Here is a 14301-nt window from a genome sequence, read left to right as displayed (position 1 = left end):
CATAAAGTTATTGAATCAGTAGGCATAACTTCAAAGCCACAAACTCAAACCATAAAACCAGTGAAAATTATTCCAGAACCAATATGTCAAAACAAAAAATCATTGAACATGATACCCAGGCCATTGCATCCATTCATAGATGTCATAAAAATAACTCCTGTGGCACTATTACAAGCTATGGATTGCATGGGAATAATTCCACCAGAACAGCCAGATGGTACCCCAGATTCACAGACTCATATTTCAAATTTGACCCGAAGGGCAACTCAACCAGATGATTTGATGTTTTCTAGTTCTCCTACTACTATTGATCCACATGGAATTAGAGAGTATGCAAGTGTACCTTCCAACCTACCACCTAAAGTCATGGAATCAGTAGGGATGCCATCACTTCAATCCATACATTCTCTGAAGACAACCCCAAGGCTGGGGTCATCCACTGAAATAATCATAGAACCACAGTCACAAGTTGTAGAATCCCAGGATTTGACCCCAAGACCAATATCTCAAGTCAAGGAATCTCTGGAGTTGACTCCTGGGCCATGTAGTCAAGTGCTAGACTCCATGGCGATGACTCCACAACCATATCATCAAGGCACCGAATCTATTACATTAACCCCAGTGTCAACTCAAGACTTAGAATCTTTGAGATTGATCCCAAGGCATCAAATCCTGGAATATCCAGAGGTGAGCCAAAGGCAAAGCCATCAAGTTATAGAAACTATAGAATTGACCTCTGACATATGGCTACAAAGGAAGAAATCTTTAGAGTTGACACAGTCACATCACCAAATAATGGAATCTTTAGGGACAATACCAAAGTCACTGGGTCAAGATATAAAATCTATGGGAATGAGTCAAAAACCAGCACATGAAGTTACAGAATCCACAGTAATGACTATTACACCACAGCTTCAAGGTGTGAAAAATATGGGGGCAAAGTCAGTGCCAAAACTTCAAGTTGTAGATTCTATGAAGCTATCCTCAGAGTTGCCAAATGTAAAATCTGAGAAGCAGACCATGGGACCAGGGTTACAAAATATAAAATTTGTAGATATAACCACAGGTTCAATCCCACAAATAGTAAAATATGAACAGCTGATTCCAACTGTGAACTCTATAGAATTGGCCATAGAAGTTCAACAGCAGAGTGTAAAAGCTGCTAAGTTGAACCCTATACCACAGTTGCAAAGTGGGAAATCTGTACAGTCATACCCAGGATCTCAGCTTCAAGGAGAGAAATCTATCCAACTGACCCTCAGACCACAAGAGCAAAGTGAAAAATCTGATGAGTTAGCCCCAGTACCACAGTGGCAAAGTAGGAAATCTACAGATTTGACCTCCAGTTCACAGTTGCAAGGTATGGAATATGTTCATTTGATCCTACCACCAGGGTTGCCAGGTATAAAAACTGTGGAGTTGACCCCAGGACTACAACAGGAGGATATGAAATCTGTGAAGTTGACCCCAAAGCCATGCTTACAAAACCTAAGATCTGATGAGACACACCGAGTGCTATTGCTTCAAGATGTGGAACCTCAAGTGGTCAAATGTAGGAGGTTGATTCCTGAGACACAGGTAGAAGGTATGATATATGAAGGGCAGACACCAGGGATACACATTCCAGGAGTAAAATCTGTAAAGTTGATCTCCAAATCAAATCACCAAGCCACAGAACCTGAAGTATTGACCCCATGGCAAGCTTCAGAATCTTTAGGGATGATTTCAGAGCCAGGATATCAAGAACCAGAAACAAAGTTGACCTCTGACATTTGTCACCACAACAAAGAATCTGTGGGGTTGATACAATCATCTTTAGGAAATACCCCAAGCTCTGACAATGACATTTCTCATAAATTTATCTCAGAGCCACAGATAGCAGATTCAAAATCTATGGACTTAACTCCTGGGCATCAGTTGCCAAGTCTAAGCTTCTCTGAGTTGACCAGAGGACCACAGTTACAAAGTATGGAATCTTCTGAATTTATCCAAGTAGCACAGTGGCAAGATGTAACAACTGTGGAGTGGACCCCAAACTCAGAGTTTCAAGGTTTAAAATCTGAGGCACTAATCCAAGAGCCACAGCTGGAAGATATGAAATATATGCAATTAACACCAAAGTCACAATCGGGAGATGTCAAATCTATGGTGCTAACCCCGGGGTCACAGGTGGGAGGTGTGCAACAAGTGGAGCTGACTCCAGGTTCAGAACTTCAAGGTTTAAAGTCTGAGTTGTTGATTTCAGAGTCAGAGCTGGAAGATGTGAAATCTGTGGCCTTAACTCCAGGAGAATGCCTGAGATGCCCAAGTCCACAGCTGGAAGGTGAGAAATCTGTGGAAACAACCTTAAGCCCACAGATAGATATCAAATCTGTAAAAACCACCCAAGATTTCAAGCTTCAAGGTATAAAATCTGTTCAGTTGCAAGGTGAGAGTTCTGTGCCTTTTGTACCAGGGCCATTGCTCCAAGGGCTTAAATGGCAGAGTATAAAACCTGAGGAATTGACGTCAGAGCCACAAATGCAATACATGAAATTTTTGCAAATTACCCCATCTTTAAAACTTCAGAATTTAAAATCATTAGAGGAGACTCCAGATCCACTGCAAAGTATAAAATCTGTGAAGTTGACCCGAAGTCTAAAGAGGCAGGTAGATATAACCAGAATACGAAAGTTTCAAAGAGTAAAATCTGTGGATTCAGCACCAAGGCAACAATTTCAAGGGGTATCAAATGTGAATGTAAGTACTGAGACAGAACAGAATGGTGAGATATCTGTAATATCACCAGAGAAGCAATGTGTGAATTCTGAGCAATTTAAGAGAGGGTCTAAGTCAGAAGATGGGGTGTCTTTGGAGTTAAATCCAGAGCTAAACTTTAAAGATGGAAAATTAGTAGACCTCAACTTTGAGTTACAGTCGAAAGAAATGAAATCATTTGAATTGACCCCAGAATCAAATATTCAAGATGTAAACTCTAAAGAGTTTAAACTTGAACCACAGTTGCACCAAGTGAAACCTTTGGTGTTAACTTCAGAACTACAGCTTCAAGGGGTGAAAACTGTTGATTTAAAACAGGAGTCACAGCCTGGATGTCTGAGATGTATTCAATGGATACCAGGACCTGAGTTCCAAAATGTGAAATCTATAGGGTTAAATCTTGGGTCTCAACCTCAAAAAGTCAAATCTGTAGAGTTGAAATCTTTTATACAGTCAAGAGATGCAAAATCATCTGAATTGACTCTAGGGCCAAAAACTCAAGGTGCAATGTATATGGAGAGCAACTGTGAGCCACATTTGCAGAATGTGAAAACCCTGGAGTTGCCCTCAGGATCACAACTGCAAAAAGGGAAAATTTTGGCATCATCATCAGAGCCACAGCATCAAGGTATGAAAAGTGTAGAGCTAAACCAAGAACCACAGCTTAGAAGTACAAAATCTGTTGAGTGGATACCTGCACTAGAGTTTAAAGGTATAAAATCCCTGGTAAATCTTGAGTTACAATCTCAATGTGTCAAACCAGTAGAGTGGAAAACTTTGATACAGTCAAGGGATAGGAAGTCATCATCTACATTGACTTCAAAACCAGAGCTTCAAGCGGCATCATGCCAGAAACATCGGCCTCAGGGTTCTGATTTGAAACCTTGTTTACAGCTTCAGGAAGTGAAACCATTATGGTCATCCCCAGGAACACAGCTTCAAGGTGTAAAGTGTCTTGAACCACAGCTTCTGGAGGTGAAATGTAGGGTATTAAACCAAGGGTCACAAAGTGATAAAACTGTAGAGTCCACCTCTCTACTACACTTGAAAAGTGTAAAGTCATCTGAGGTGGCTCTTCAAACAAAGCTTCAATGTGTGAAATCTGAGGATTTCAACACTGGGTCACAGTGGCAAAGTCTAAAATCTAAGTTTCCGCCCAAGATAAAGTCCCAAGATATGAAATCTACAGAATTAAATCCTAGCTCACAGTTGCAAGGTACAACTTTTCCTAAATCAACTATAGGGACAAAGATTCAAGGTGTCAAATCTACAGATTTCAAACCTGGGTCATTGTTACAAGATATGAAATCTTCTCAAGGGATCTCAAAGACAAATCTTCAGGATGTAAAACATAAAAAATTAATCCCTGGCCCCCAGATGCAAGTTGTGAAATCTAAGCAAATACTGGGGACAAAGCTTGAAAAAGCCCTCTCAGGAGAATTCACAGGCCCACAGTTGCAGGATATAGACTCTTCTAGGTTGCTCATGGATATAAAACTTAAAGATGTAAAATGTATGAATTTAAGGTCTGGACTACACTTGGGTAATATGAAATCTTCTGAAGTGGTAAAAAAAAAGCTTCAAGATATGAAATCTGTAGAATTGCAACCTAGCCCAAAGTTACAAGGTGAGAAATCTGACTTGACCCTGGGGGGGAAGTGTCCAGGTACAAAATTTGTAGAGTTGGACTCAGATCCACAGTTACAACATATAAAATGCTCTGACTTGGTCATGGGTATAAAGCTTCAAGATATGAAATCTTTGGGGTCCAATTCTAGACCACAGTTTCAAGGTACAAAATCTTCTGAAGTGATCCCAGGGACAAAGCCTCTAGAAATGAAATCTTTTTTTAACTCTGCATCACAGATACAAAGTAAAAAATCTGAGTCAATTCAAGGGACAAAGCATCTAGATGTGAACACCTTAAGGGTCAACCATGGTCCAAAGTTACAGGGTGGAAACCCATCTGATTTAACCCAGAGGAAGAAGCTTCAAGGGGTGAAACCTTTGAAGTTCAACCCTGGACCACAGGGACAAGGTGAGAAATCTGATTTGACACTAGAGTGGAGGCTTCAAGATTTGAAATCTGTTGAGTTAAAACTTGTTCCACAGTCACAAGTTGTGACATCTGAGTTAACACCAGAGACAAAGCTGCAAAGTGAAAAATATGTGGAGTTCACCACTAGACCAATGTGGCAAGATATGAAATCTAAATCGACTCCAGGTACAAAAGTACAAGATGTTAAATCTTTGGGGTTCAACTCAGCCCCACACAATAGGATATTGTCTATGTTGACACGAGGCACACACCTTCAAGGTATGAAATCTATGGAATTCAGCTCTGGAGCAAAGTTACAAGGTACAGAATCCTCTGAGTCGATAAACCTTCAAATAATGAACTCTACAGAGGTCAATGATGGCCCAAAATTTCAGGTTGCAAAACCCCCTGACTTGGCCTTGGAATCAGAGGTTCACAGTGTGATATCTCCTGAGTTCAATGCTGGAAAGCAGTGGCAAGATGAGAAATCTTACAAGTTAAATCCATGGCCAGAGCTTCAAAGTGTCAAATTTATAGTGTCCAACCCTGAGCCATATTTTCAGGGTGTGAACTCTTCTGAATTAACTTCAGTTTCAAAACATCAAGGTATGAAGTCTTCTGAATTGAATCCAGAGATTCAAAGTGAGACATCTATGGTGTTCAACCCTGGACCACATTGGCAAGGTTTGAAATCTAAATTGATTACTGGGTCAAAGTTCCTAGACATAGCACCTTTGGAATGCAACCCTAGGCTCCAGATGCAGTGTGAAAATTCTTGTGAGTTGAATACAGGGACAAAATTACAATGTGTAAATTCTACTAGATGTAACTGTGGGCCACCCTTGCAAGGTGTAAAATCTTTTGAATTGACTTCAGATATAATGACAACAGAGTTCAACTCTGGCCCAAAGCTGCAAGGTGTGAATTCTTCTAAATTGAAATCAGGGTCAGAACTTCAATGCATGAATTCTATAAAGTTTAATTCAGGGCCACAGATACAAGGCATGAAGCCTTCTGAATTGAACGCTGGGCCAGAATCTCAGGGCACAAAGTCTATTTTATTTAATCCTGGATCGCATTTGCAAGGTGTAAAATCTTCTAAATTAACTCCAGGGATAAAGTTTCCAGAAGACCAAGTTTTGCAGAACCACCTGGGGTCACAGCAACAAGCTGGACACTCTGTTTTGGATCCTCAGTTAAATGGTCCAAAATCTGTGTTATATGAATCAGAGCCACTGTTTAAAGATACAAAGTCTGTGAAGATGAACAAAGAGCCATTGCTTTGTGGTGCAAATTCTGTGAACTTGATTTCAGGCTCTGAGATGCAGGACTTAAAATGTGAGGTGTTTGCACTAGAATCATGTTTTCAAAAAGTGAAATCTGTGGAGTTAAATCCACAGTCAAATACTGAAGTGAAATCTGCAGAACTAACCTCACAGCCAACATCTTCATTTGAGGATCCTACAGTGCTGACTCATGAACAAGGGCATCAGGCTGTGAAATCTATGGGGATAAAAATAAGGCCTCCTCAAGTTATAGAATCTGAGGATTTGAATTTAAGACAGGTATATCAGAAGGGGGACTCTGAGGGGTTAACATCAGGAGAAGAGTTACAAATAAGAAATTATCTCTCTAGGCTTCTACACAACTCTTCAAACTCAGTCATCTCAAGTTCTGCCAAAACAACATCTGAATTAGGTCTTTGGGATTCTGAGATGACAGAAGTATCAAGAGCGTTGGATATAAAAAACCTTTGGACAGATACTTTGCAGCCTAAAAAGTCCTTTATAGATCCTGCTTCAACTTTTCCCTTTTTCTTTCATAACCAACTCTCTGAGAAGACAACTAACACTGTAGAAACCTCCCATTCTGAGATCCCATGGGTGTATAACGTATTTCAGGAAAGGATTCAACCGAGGCAGGTAGCAGAGTTAGAGAACTCACTCCAGGGTCTCTCCCAACATCCACCACAAAGCTGGAGATCATCATCTAAGACATTCCAGGCAGGATCAGGGGCTCGAAGAGGATTAACCTGGTCTGTCCTTCGAAGACAACAGAATGTCTGGGAGAGTCACTCCTGGAAGCAGAGACTACCTAGAAAGTATCTCTCCAATATGCTAATGTTGGGGAATGTCTTGGGAACCACTATGGGAAGGAAGCTTTGTTCTCAAACATCTGTAACAGAAAGGTCTACTGCTGATACCTGTCAGTCTATTCAGAATTTATTTGGGGTTCCTGCTGCATTGATGGAATTTTCCCAGAGTCTGCTAGAGACAGGTCGAGGCACTATTTTTCAGGCTTCAATGGCCAAAAACTACATTCAGAGACATACTTCATGCCATGGTCATGAGAAAAGAATGGCCTTAAGGGTATGGACACGTGGTTCTATGTCCTCCATAATACAGCAATACTCTGGCACTAGAGTGAGAATAAAGAAAACAAACTCAAAGCTCAATGATATACCCCAGGAAGTCATTCAGCACAGTCCTGTTTCATATACAGAGGGTCAGCTTCCTGACCCAGTAGAGTCAGAGTCTTCCTTCAATATATTTTTCACTGTGAAAGATCCTGTTCCAGTGGAAGAGAGTGAGAACTCACAGAGAGATTCACAGACAAGGATTTTTGAGTCCCAACACCCACTGGAGCCAAGTTTTCTTTCCCAGGCCCAGGCTGACCTCTCAGAACAGTTCCAATTACTAAAAGATCTGCAGCTAAAAATAGCAGCAAAACTGTTAAGGAGTCAAGTACCTCACAATGTACCTCCACCTCTCACTTCAGGTCTGGTCCTAAAATACCCTATCTGCCTACAGTGTGGCCGATGTGCAGGATTTAATTGTCATAAATTACAGACTACTCTTGGACCTTATCTTCTTATCTATCCACAGCTCCACCTCGTAAGCACTCCTGAAGGCCATGGAGAGATCAGATTGCGTCTTGGCTTTAGGTTACGAATTGGAAAAAGATCCCAAGTTCCAAAGTATTATAGAAGAGACAGACCCTTGACACCTAGAAGCCCTAGATCAGCAGCTAAAATCTGTAATCAAGCTTCCAGGAGTCCTGCTTCTACCATAGATTTCCTGTCTCAGTCTTCCCAGTCTCCTGCTTCTGTACAAGTCCACATTATCCCTGACTTAGAAGGACAGACAGATATTAGAGAGCCTGGGCACTATGAATTCACTGAAGTTCACTCGTTATCAGAGAGTGACTCTGAAAGCAATCAGGATGAAGAGTGGACTAAAGTGAGCAGCAAAAATACCCATGATTCAAAAAATCCAATGGAAAGAATCAACAAGAGATTTAGAACACAAAACAAAAAGTCCTGCACAAACAGTAGGACCATAATGCAGAGTCTCTCTAGGAGATTACCATCCCAGTTGAAAGGGAAAAGGAATGGAGCCTCTCAGGCAGCTACTGCCTCTTTAAAAAGGCACCCCAAGAAACCCTCCCAACCCAAATTCATTAAACTACTTTTTCAGGGACTAAGAAAGGCATTCCAAACCGCACGCAGAATTATGGCATTTGTTGGGCCAAAGCCTGAGGACGGGACAAGGGCAGACCATTTGTGGTCGAGCAAAAACTGCCAACCAGAACAAAAAGCCTCTGACTATAGTTCACAAGGAGATAGCGAAAGAGACAGGATGCCAGTTGTCAAGCTAAAGCCAACAGACCTAACCACTGAACAGGAGAGCATGCCCTGGGAAGAATTAGAACAGTTCTGCTCAGCACAACCACCAAAAACAGATAGCTCTTTCCAATCCACACCTTCCCCACTGCCCAGGTGCAGAGTTTTCCAAAGAAGTATCACCACAATCAGACACCCTTTGGGTACTGTTCAGAATGAGAGTGGCAGCAGACCTAAGGAAAACTGGTACGGAAAAGAAATCTCTAGCTCAGAGTCCAAAAGAGGAATCCCAGTTCAGGCCCAAGGGAGACTCCTACATGGAACCCCTAAGAAGAGAACCTCCTACAGTGACTTTAAAGAGATACTCATTCCTAGAAAGCCAAACCACCGCAGCTTCCATAGGGCAAGAGCCCCATGTGATTTCTTTGACAGGAGCCATAGTAGTCCCTCTCCGAGGAGACATCGCAATCGCTCTGGGAGAAGCCATCGCAGTCTGTCTCGGAGGAGACATCTCAGTCCACCTCGGAGAAGCCATCACAGTCCCTCTGGGAGGAGCCATCTCAGTCCATCTCAGAGGAGACATCGCAGTCCCTCTGGGAGGAGCCATCTCAGTCCACCTCAGAGGAGACATCGCAGTCCCTCTGGGAGGAGCCATCTCAGTCCACCTCGGAGAAGCCATCACAGTCCATCTCAGAGGAGACATCGCAGTCCCTCTGGGAGGAGCCATCGCAGTTCACCTGGCAGGAGTCATCAAAGTTCTTTTCAGATGAGCCATCCGAGCTCCTTTGAGCGGAGATGCCGCAGTCCCTCTGAGCGGAGATGCCGCAGACTCTCTGCGAGGAGAAACCACAGCCCCTTTGAGAGGAGAGGACATAGTCACGCTGAGAGGGGCAGACACAGTCCATCTGAGAAAACCCATGGGAGGCCCTCGGAGAGAACTCACAGGCGCCCCAAGGAGAGACTCAGACACAGCTCGCGTTGGGAGAGGCCCAGACATACTTTTTCTAAAGATTTCATGAGATACTCAAATATCTCCTAGGGATCACACACAAAAAAGCCCCCGCAAGCAGGGCAAGTTTGGAGCCCTGAAGGGAGCAGATGAGATGTCCGCCCCCATTATTCATTTATCCCCTCAAGTCTTCACCAAGCTCGCCTTTCCGGGCTTCTTTCCTGCTCAGCCAACGGACCCCAATTCTTGCATCCTCAGCAATGAACGAGCCTATGCCTCTCTACCCGGGGGCTGGGCCGGCGGGAATGGGTCTGCCATTTCCGATAAATAAAGGGGCAATAATTAACCTCCTGTGCATCTAGAAAGACCACTCGTCGTGCTGGGAATGGAGGGTGGACATGACGGAGAGGGAGGAGGTCCTGAGGCCGGGTTATGGCTCCACTGCTCCCCGGGGTCCCACCACGCAAGTCCTGGGGCGGGGTCTCCGAGGCATTGGAGAGCGGCCCATCACGTGACGCGCGGCGGCGGCAGAAGCCCCCTCGGAAGCCGCCCGGCGGAAGTGGGCGTGCGGGCCGGAGTCGCGCGGCGCGGACTGCGCAGGCTCCACATCCGGGAGAGGCCAGGCGAGCAGAAGTGGCGTTGGTCTGGCTGGAGCCCCGGGGTGAATTTGTTAGGCGCGGAGAGGGAGAGATGTCTTCCAGGCTCGGTGCAGGACCCGCCGTGAGTTTCCCTCTTCGGCCGTTATGCGTCCGCGGGAGCACTGTGGAGCCCGCGGGCCTCGCTTTTGTCCCGAGCTCACCGTTGGTTTTATCCGAGCCGCTCGCAGGCCCCACCCCGCTAGGTCAGAGCTACCTGTGCCCCTCTTTCTCCCCACTCCTCCGCTGCCGGTGCCTCCCCACCTTGGAGTCAGCGCGTCGCCACATTGCCATTCGTTTCTATTCTTTTCACATAACCCAATGCCTCCCATATCCATTGTCCTCTCTTTTCTCCTCCCTTTAGAGCCTCTATCCAGACAGGGTTTTCAGAATGGGGAAGATGAAGGCTCTGGTGTTGTCACCTGCCCTAGGAAGATAGGACGGCACACTTTTCCTAAAAAAAGCCCTGCCTCCTTCGGTTTGAGGTAGCTGCCCCGGGAGAGCTTCGTGTCTTCTGGGCTCGGGGGGACTGTCTTTTCGTGGTCAAGGTTCAGAGATCCCCGGCATTCACTCATGTGCTTGCGTTTGATAGACTTCGGGACCCACATCCTTTAAGCAGCAGAGGAGCACGAGGATCGTGGGAACGAAGACGTAAGTGAGGTTTTCTGGGGTCCGTTTGTAATTAGAACTATATGTGATGATGAAAATTTTCTGTATCCGCACTGCCCGGTACTGTAGCTACTAGCTACCTAGGGCTTTTGAGCTCTTGAGATGTGGCTAGTGTGAGAAACTATTTTAAGTTGCTTTTCATTTGAATTATTTTAAATTTGAATAGCCACCTGTAGCTAATGTCTTCCTGATTGGACAGGGCAGGTCGAAACCCCGAGAAAAACTTAGCTGGCAAAAGTACGAATTATAATAAAAATGGAAGGTGGGACTCAGTGTAGCTCTCCATTTACGTACTCATGGATATGTTGATGAACATAGGAAGGAATAATAAAAATGACTATAAGGCATCCTTGTATTTTCAAACTATGGCTTCCAGACTGGTGTATTTTGTATATTGAATGTGCTAAGCTTTTACATATTAATGCAAAAAATAGTTAACTAGGTATTCATTGGAAGGGATTAATTCATTCAGATAACATTTACTAAATTACTATGTTCCAGACACCACTGACCTGTTTTCTGTCACTGTACAGTGGTTTGCATTGTTCTAGGATTTTATATAAATGAAATTATACATTATGTTGTCTTTTTGCATGATTTCTTTCACTCAGAATAATGATTTTTGAATGAAAGTTAGTTTCTGATACTGAATAGAATTCCATTATGGACAGACCATAATTTATTTAGCCATCTACCTTGATGAATATTTGGGTTATTTTCAATTTGGGGGTATTATAGTAAAGCTGCTATGAACATTCTTGTGCAAGTCTCTGTCTGGAAAAATGTTTTCGTTTCGCTTGATAAATATCTGAGATGGTATTTATTTACTAGGATGGTATTTAGCATTTAAGATGGTTGGGTCATATGTCAGGAGTGTGTTTAACTTTACAAGACATTACTTGTTTTCCAAAACGGTGGTATTGTTTTACATTCCTGCCAGCGGAGTATGAGAGTAAGTCTTTAATTTTAGCTAACTTAGTGGGTATATAATATTGTTTCATTGTGGGTTTTTTTAAATTTTATTTTTCAGTTATAATTGAACATAGGAAGGAAGTGTACAACATAGTGCTTAGACATATAACTTACAAAGTAATCACTCTGATAAATCTAGTACCTTTTCCTTAATTTCAAATGTGTTTTATTTCATGGAGCATAGTTATAATAGTTGTTTTAAAGTCTATGATAGTTCAAACATCTAGATTATCTTGGGGTTGTCATCTCTTTATCATCTGTTTCTTTGAGAATTTGCTCACATTTTCCTGATTGTATATTGCATAATTTTGGAATTCTCAAGATTGTGAATGCTATATATATAGACTCTGGGTCGTTTCAGAATCTTCTGGGAAATGTTAATGTTTTTATTTTAGTAGGTAACCTGTTTAGGTTCAGACCATAAGTTGTTTTGCCTTTTGAGGGCATTGGTTCAATATCAGTTCCATTCTTTGAGTCTTTGCTATGATAGTTTAGGTCTGTTTTGTACATAAATAGCTTATGGGTTAGTCTGAGACTTTTTTGGGGAGTTTCAAAACTTGTTTTTGCTCTCAAAGCTTTTGATACATTGGTTTAGGTCCATCTTACACTAATAACTCAGGGGTTGGTCTGAGACTTGTACATTTGTTCAAATCTTATTTCTCTTTTCTAAGCCTTTACAAAAGCTGGTTTGAGGTATACTCCAGACATACATAGCTCAGGCTAAATTGTGATTTGTGTGGATTCATACCCAAAATTATGGGATCCTTTTTTTGCCTATCTCTTCTCTATGACTCCCCCCACCACACACACACTCTATAGGTATCCCTCTTCCTGGTTTCCTGGCCAGAAAGGTGTAGATTCTATTGGAATTTAGACTGGCCATGATGCTCTGCAAGTGGGGTCCACCCTTGTTGCAAAGCCACACTTGAGGGGGGGAAAAGCTGGAAACACACCCTCATTTTTTGACTCTTCTCCCCAGCCCACGTGATTTTACTTACTTTTCAGAGTCCAGAGTTCTTAGCTATAATCCGCAGGAATGGTGGGCTTATGCCACTATGCCAGAACCAGGAGGGACTTCTTTGTATTAAATTGATAATCTTAGAGCTCATGTGCAGAGAGCTGAAAATCATTCTGCCTTTTTTGTAACATTTGACATTATCAGTCCCTGTTATTTTTTCTTATTCCCATTTCCATCCACTTCCTCCCAATAGACAACCATATTAACAAGTTTGATATTTACTCTTAAATAGGGGGGTGGGCAAAAGTAGGTTTACAATTGTGAGTATGCAAAATACAGAGTTTATTTTTATACTAGAGGCCCAATGCATGAAATTTGTGCAAGAGTAGGCCTTCCTTCCCCCGGCTGCTGGCACTGGCTTCCCTCTGGCCCCTTGCAGGCACCCAGGACCCAGGCTTCCCTTGCAGCCCTGGCTTTGTCTGGAAGACGTCCGGTCTAATTAGCATATTATGCTTTTATTATTGTAGATAATTAGTAATTATTATATTTTTCCATTTAAACAATTGTAAACCTACTTTTTTTTAGATTTTTAAATTGATTTAGAGAGAGAGAGAGAAAGGGAGAGGGGGTGAGAGAGAGAGAGAGAGAGAGAGAGAGAGAGAGAGAAACGTCAGTGTGAGAGTAAATCATCCATCAGCTGCCTCCTGCACAGCCCCTACAAGGGATCAAGCCCAAAACTCAGGCATGTGCCCAACCAGGATGAAGCCCAGTCAACTGAGCCACACCAGCCAGGGCTATAAACCTACTTTTGCCCACTCCTGTATTTATGAATTCTTGCAAAATAGCTAGTAATATTTACATGTGTATTTTTTTTTTATATTTACTGACTTGACATTGTACTATAGATCTTGTTCTGTTTCTCTTTTCATTCAATAGTATGCTTTTTAGCCCTGACTGGTTTGGCTCAGTGGATAGAGCGTCGGCCTTCGGACTTAGGGGTCCCAGGTTCGATTCCGGTCAAGGGCATGTACCTTGGTTGTGGGCACATTCCCAGTGGGGCGTGTGCAGGAGGCAGCTAATCGATGTTTCTCTCTCATCGATGTTTCCAACTCTCTATCCCTCTCCCTTCCTCTTTGTAAAAAAAAAGAGGTCAATGGGGAGGGGAAGGGGACATATGTAATACTTTCAACAATAAAGATGGAAAATAAATAAAAACATTAAAAAAAATAATAAAGTGGCCTCATACCTTAACAACTGTTGTTCTCCCATATCCTGAGCCACCTAGAAGATACTTTGTAGTTAATCATTAAGGTTGTTAATGACATACTGACTTGTCTTGGATTTGGGAATTTGGGTCCGACTGTATATCAGATTTCTTAGCCAGCTTAACTAAGACAAGATAGCACCCTTCCTTTAGCTATAGGAGCTAAGTATTATGTTGCCTAAGTAAGATAGGGTAGCTCTGACAGGGTTTAGGGCAGCTGTGGGCAAACTACGGCCCGCGGGGCGGGGCAGGGCCACTTTTAAAGAAAAAAACAAAAAAAAAAAAAAAAAAAAAAAAAAAAAAAAAAAAAAAAAAGAACAACAAAAAAAACCCTTCTGGAGATAGATACTGGTGATAGCTGCACAACATCATGGTACTTAATGCAATTGAATTGTATACTTAAAAGTGGATAAAATTGTAAATTTTGGGTTATATAC

General features: G+C 42.6%; 3 protein-coding genes across 4 annotated transcripts in view; all 3 read left to right on the top strand.

The window, feature by feature from the left end:
* The first annotated feature begins 564 nt into the window (after positions 1-564).
* LOC107183715 lies at positions 565-2872 on the top strand. The gene is made up of 2 exons (XM_015566428.1): positions 565-2739; positions 2867-2872. The coding sequence occupies exons 1-2, from the start codon at positions 565-567 to the stop codon at positions 2870-2872; spliced, it is 2181 nt and encodes a 726-aa protein (XP_015421914.1).
* LOC107183705 (chromosome unknown open reading frame, human C2orf16) lies at positions 2643-9764 on the top strand. The gene has a single exon (XM_015566358.1). The coding sequence runs from the start codon at positions 2926-2928 to the stop codon at positions 9454-9456; it is 6531 nt and encodes a 2176-aa protein (XP_015421844.1). The 5' UTR covers positions 2643-2925; the 3' UTR covers positions 9457-9764.
* Positions 9765-9854: 90 nt separating this feature from the next.
* Positions 9855-14301, top strand: part of ZNF512 (zinc finger protein 512) — a 20990-nt gene continuing 16543 nt past the window's right edge. Inside the window, exons 1-2 of one of the 2 annotated variants that reach the window (XM_006767443.2) lie at positions 9855-10086; positions 10594-10652. In XM_006767443.2, the coding sequence (XP_006767506.1) occupies positions 10057-10086; positions 10594-10652 (89 nt within the window). In that variant the 5' untranslated portion in view covers positions 9855-10056. Of the gene's footprint in view, positions 10087-10462; positions 10487-10593; positions 10653-14301 lie in introns of those variants that run through there. The other variant, XM_015566359.1, reaches the window with a different exon arrangement.

The sequence above is a fragment of the Myotis davidii genome, unplaced genomic scaffold (assembly GCF_000327345.1).
Source record: "Myotis davidii unplaced genomic scaffold, ASM32734v1 scaffold238, whole genome shotgun sequence".
Lineage (NCBI taxonomy): Eukaryota > Metazoa > Chordata > Mammalia > Chiroptera > Vespertilionidae > Myotis > Myotis davidii.
This window is presented reverse-complemented; position numbering and strand designations above follow the sequence as displayed.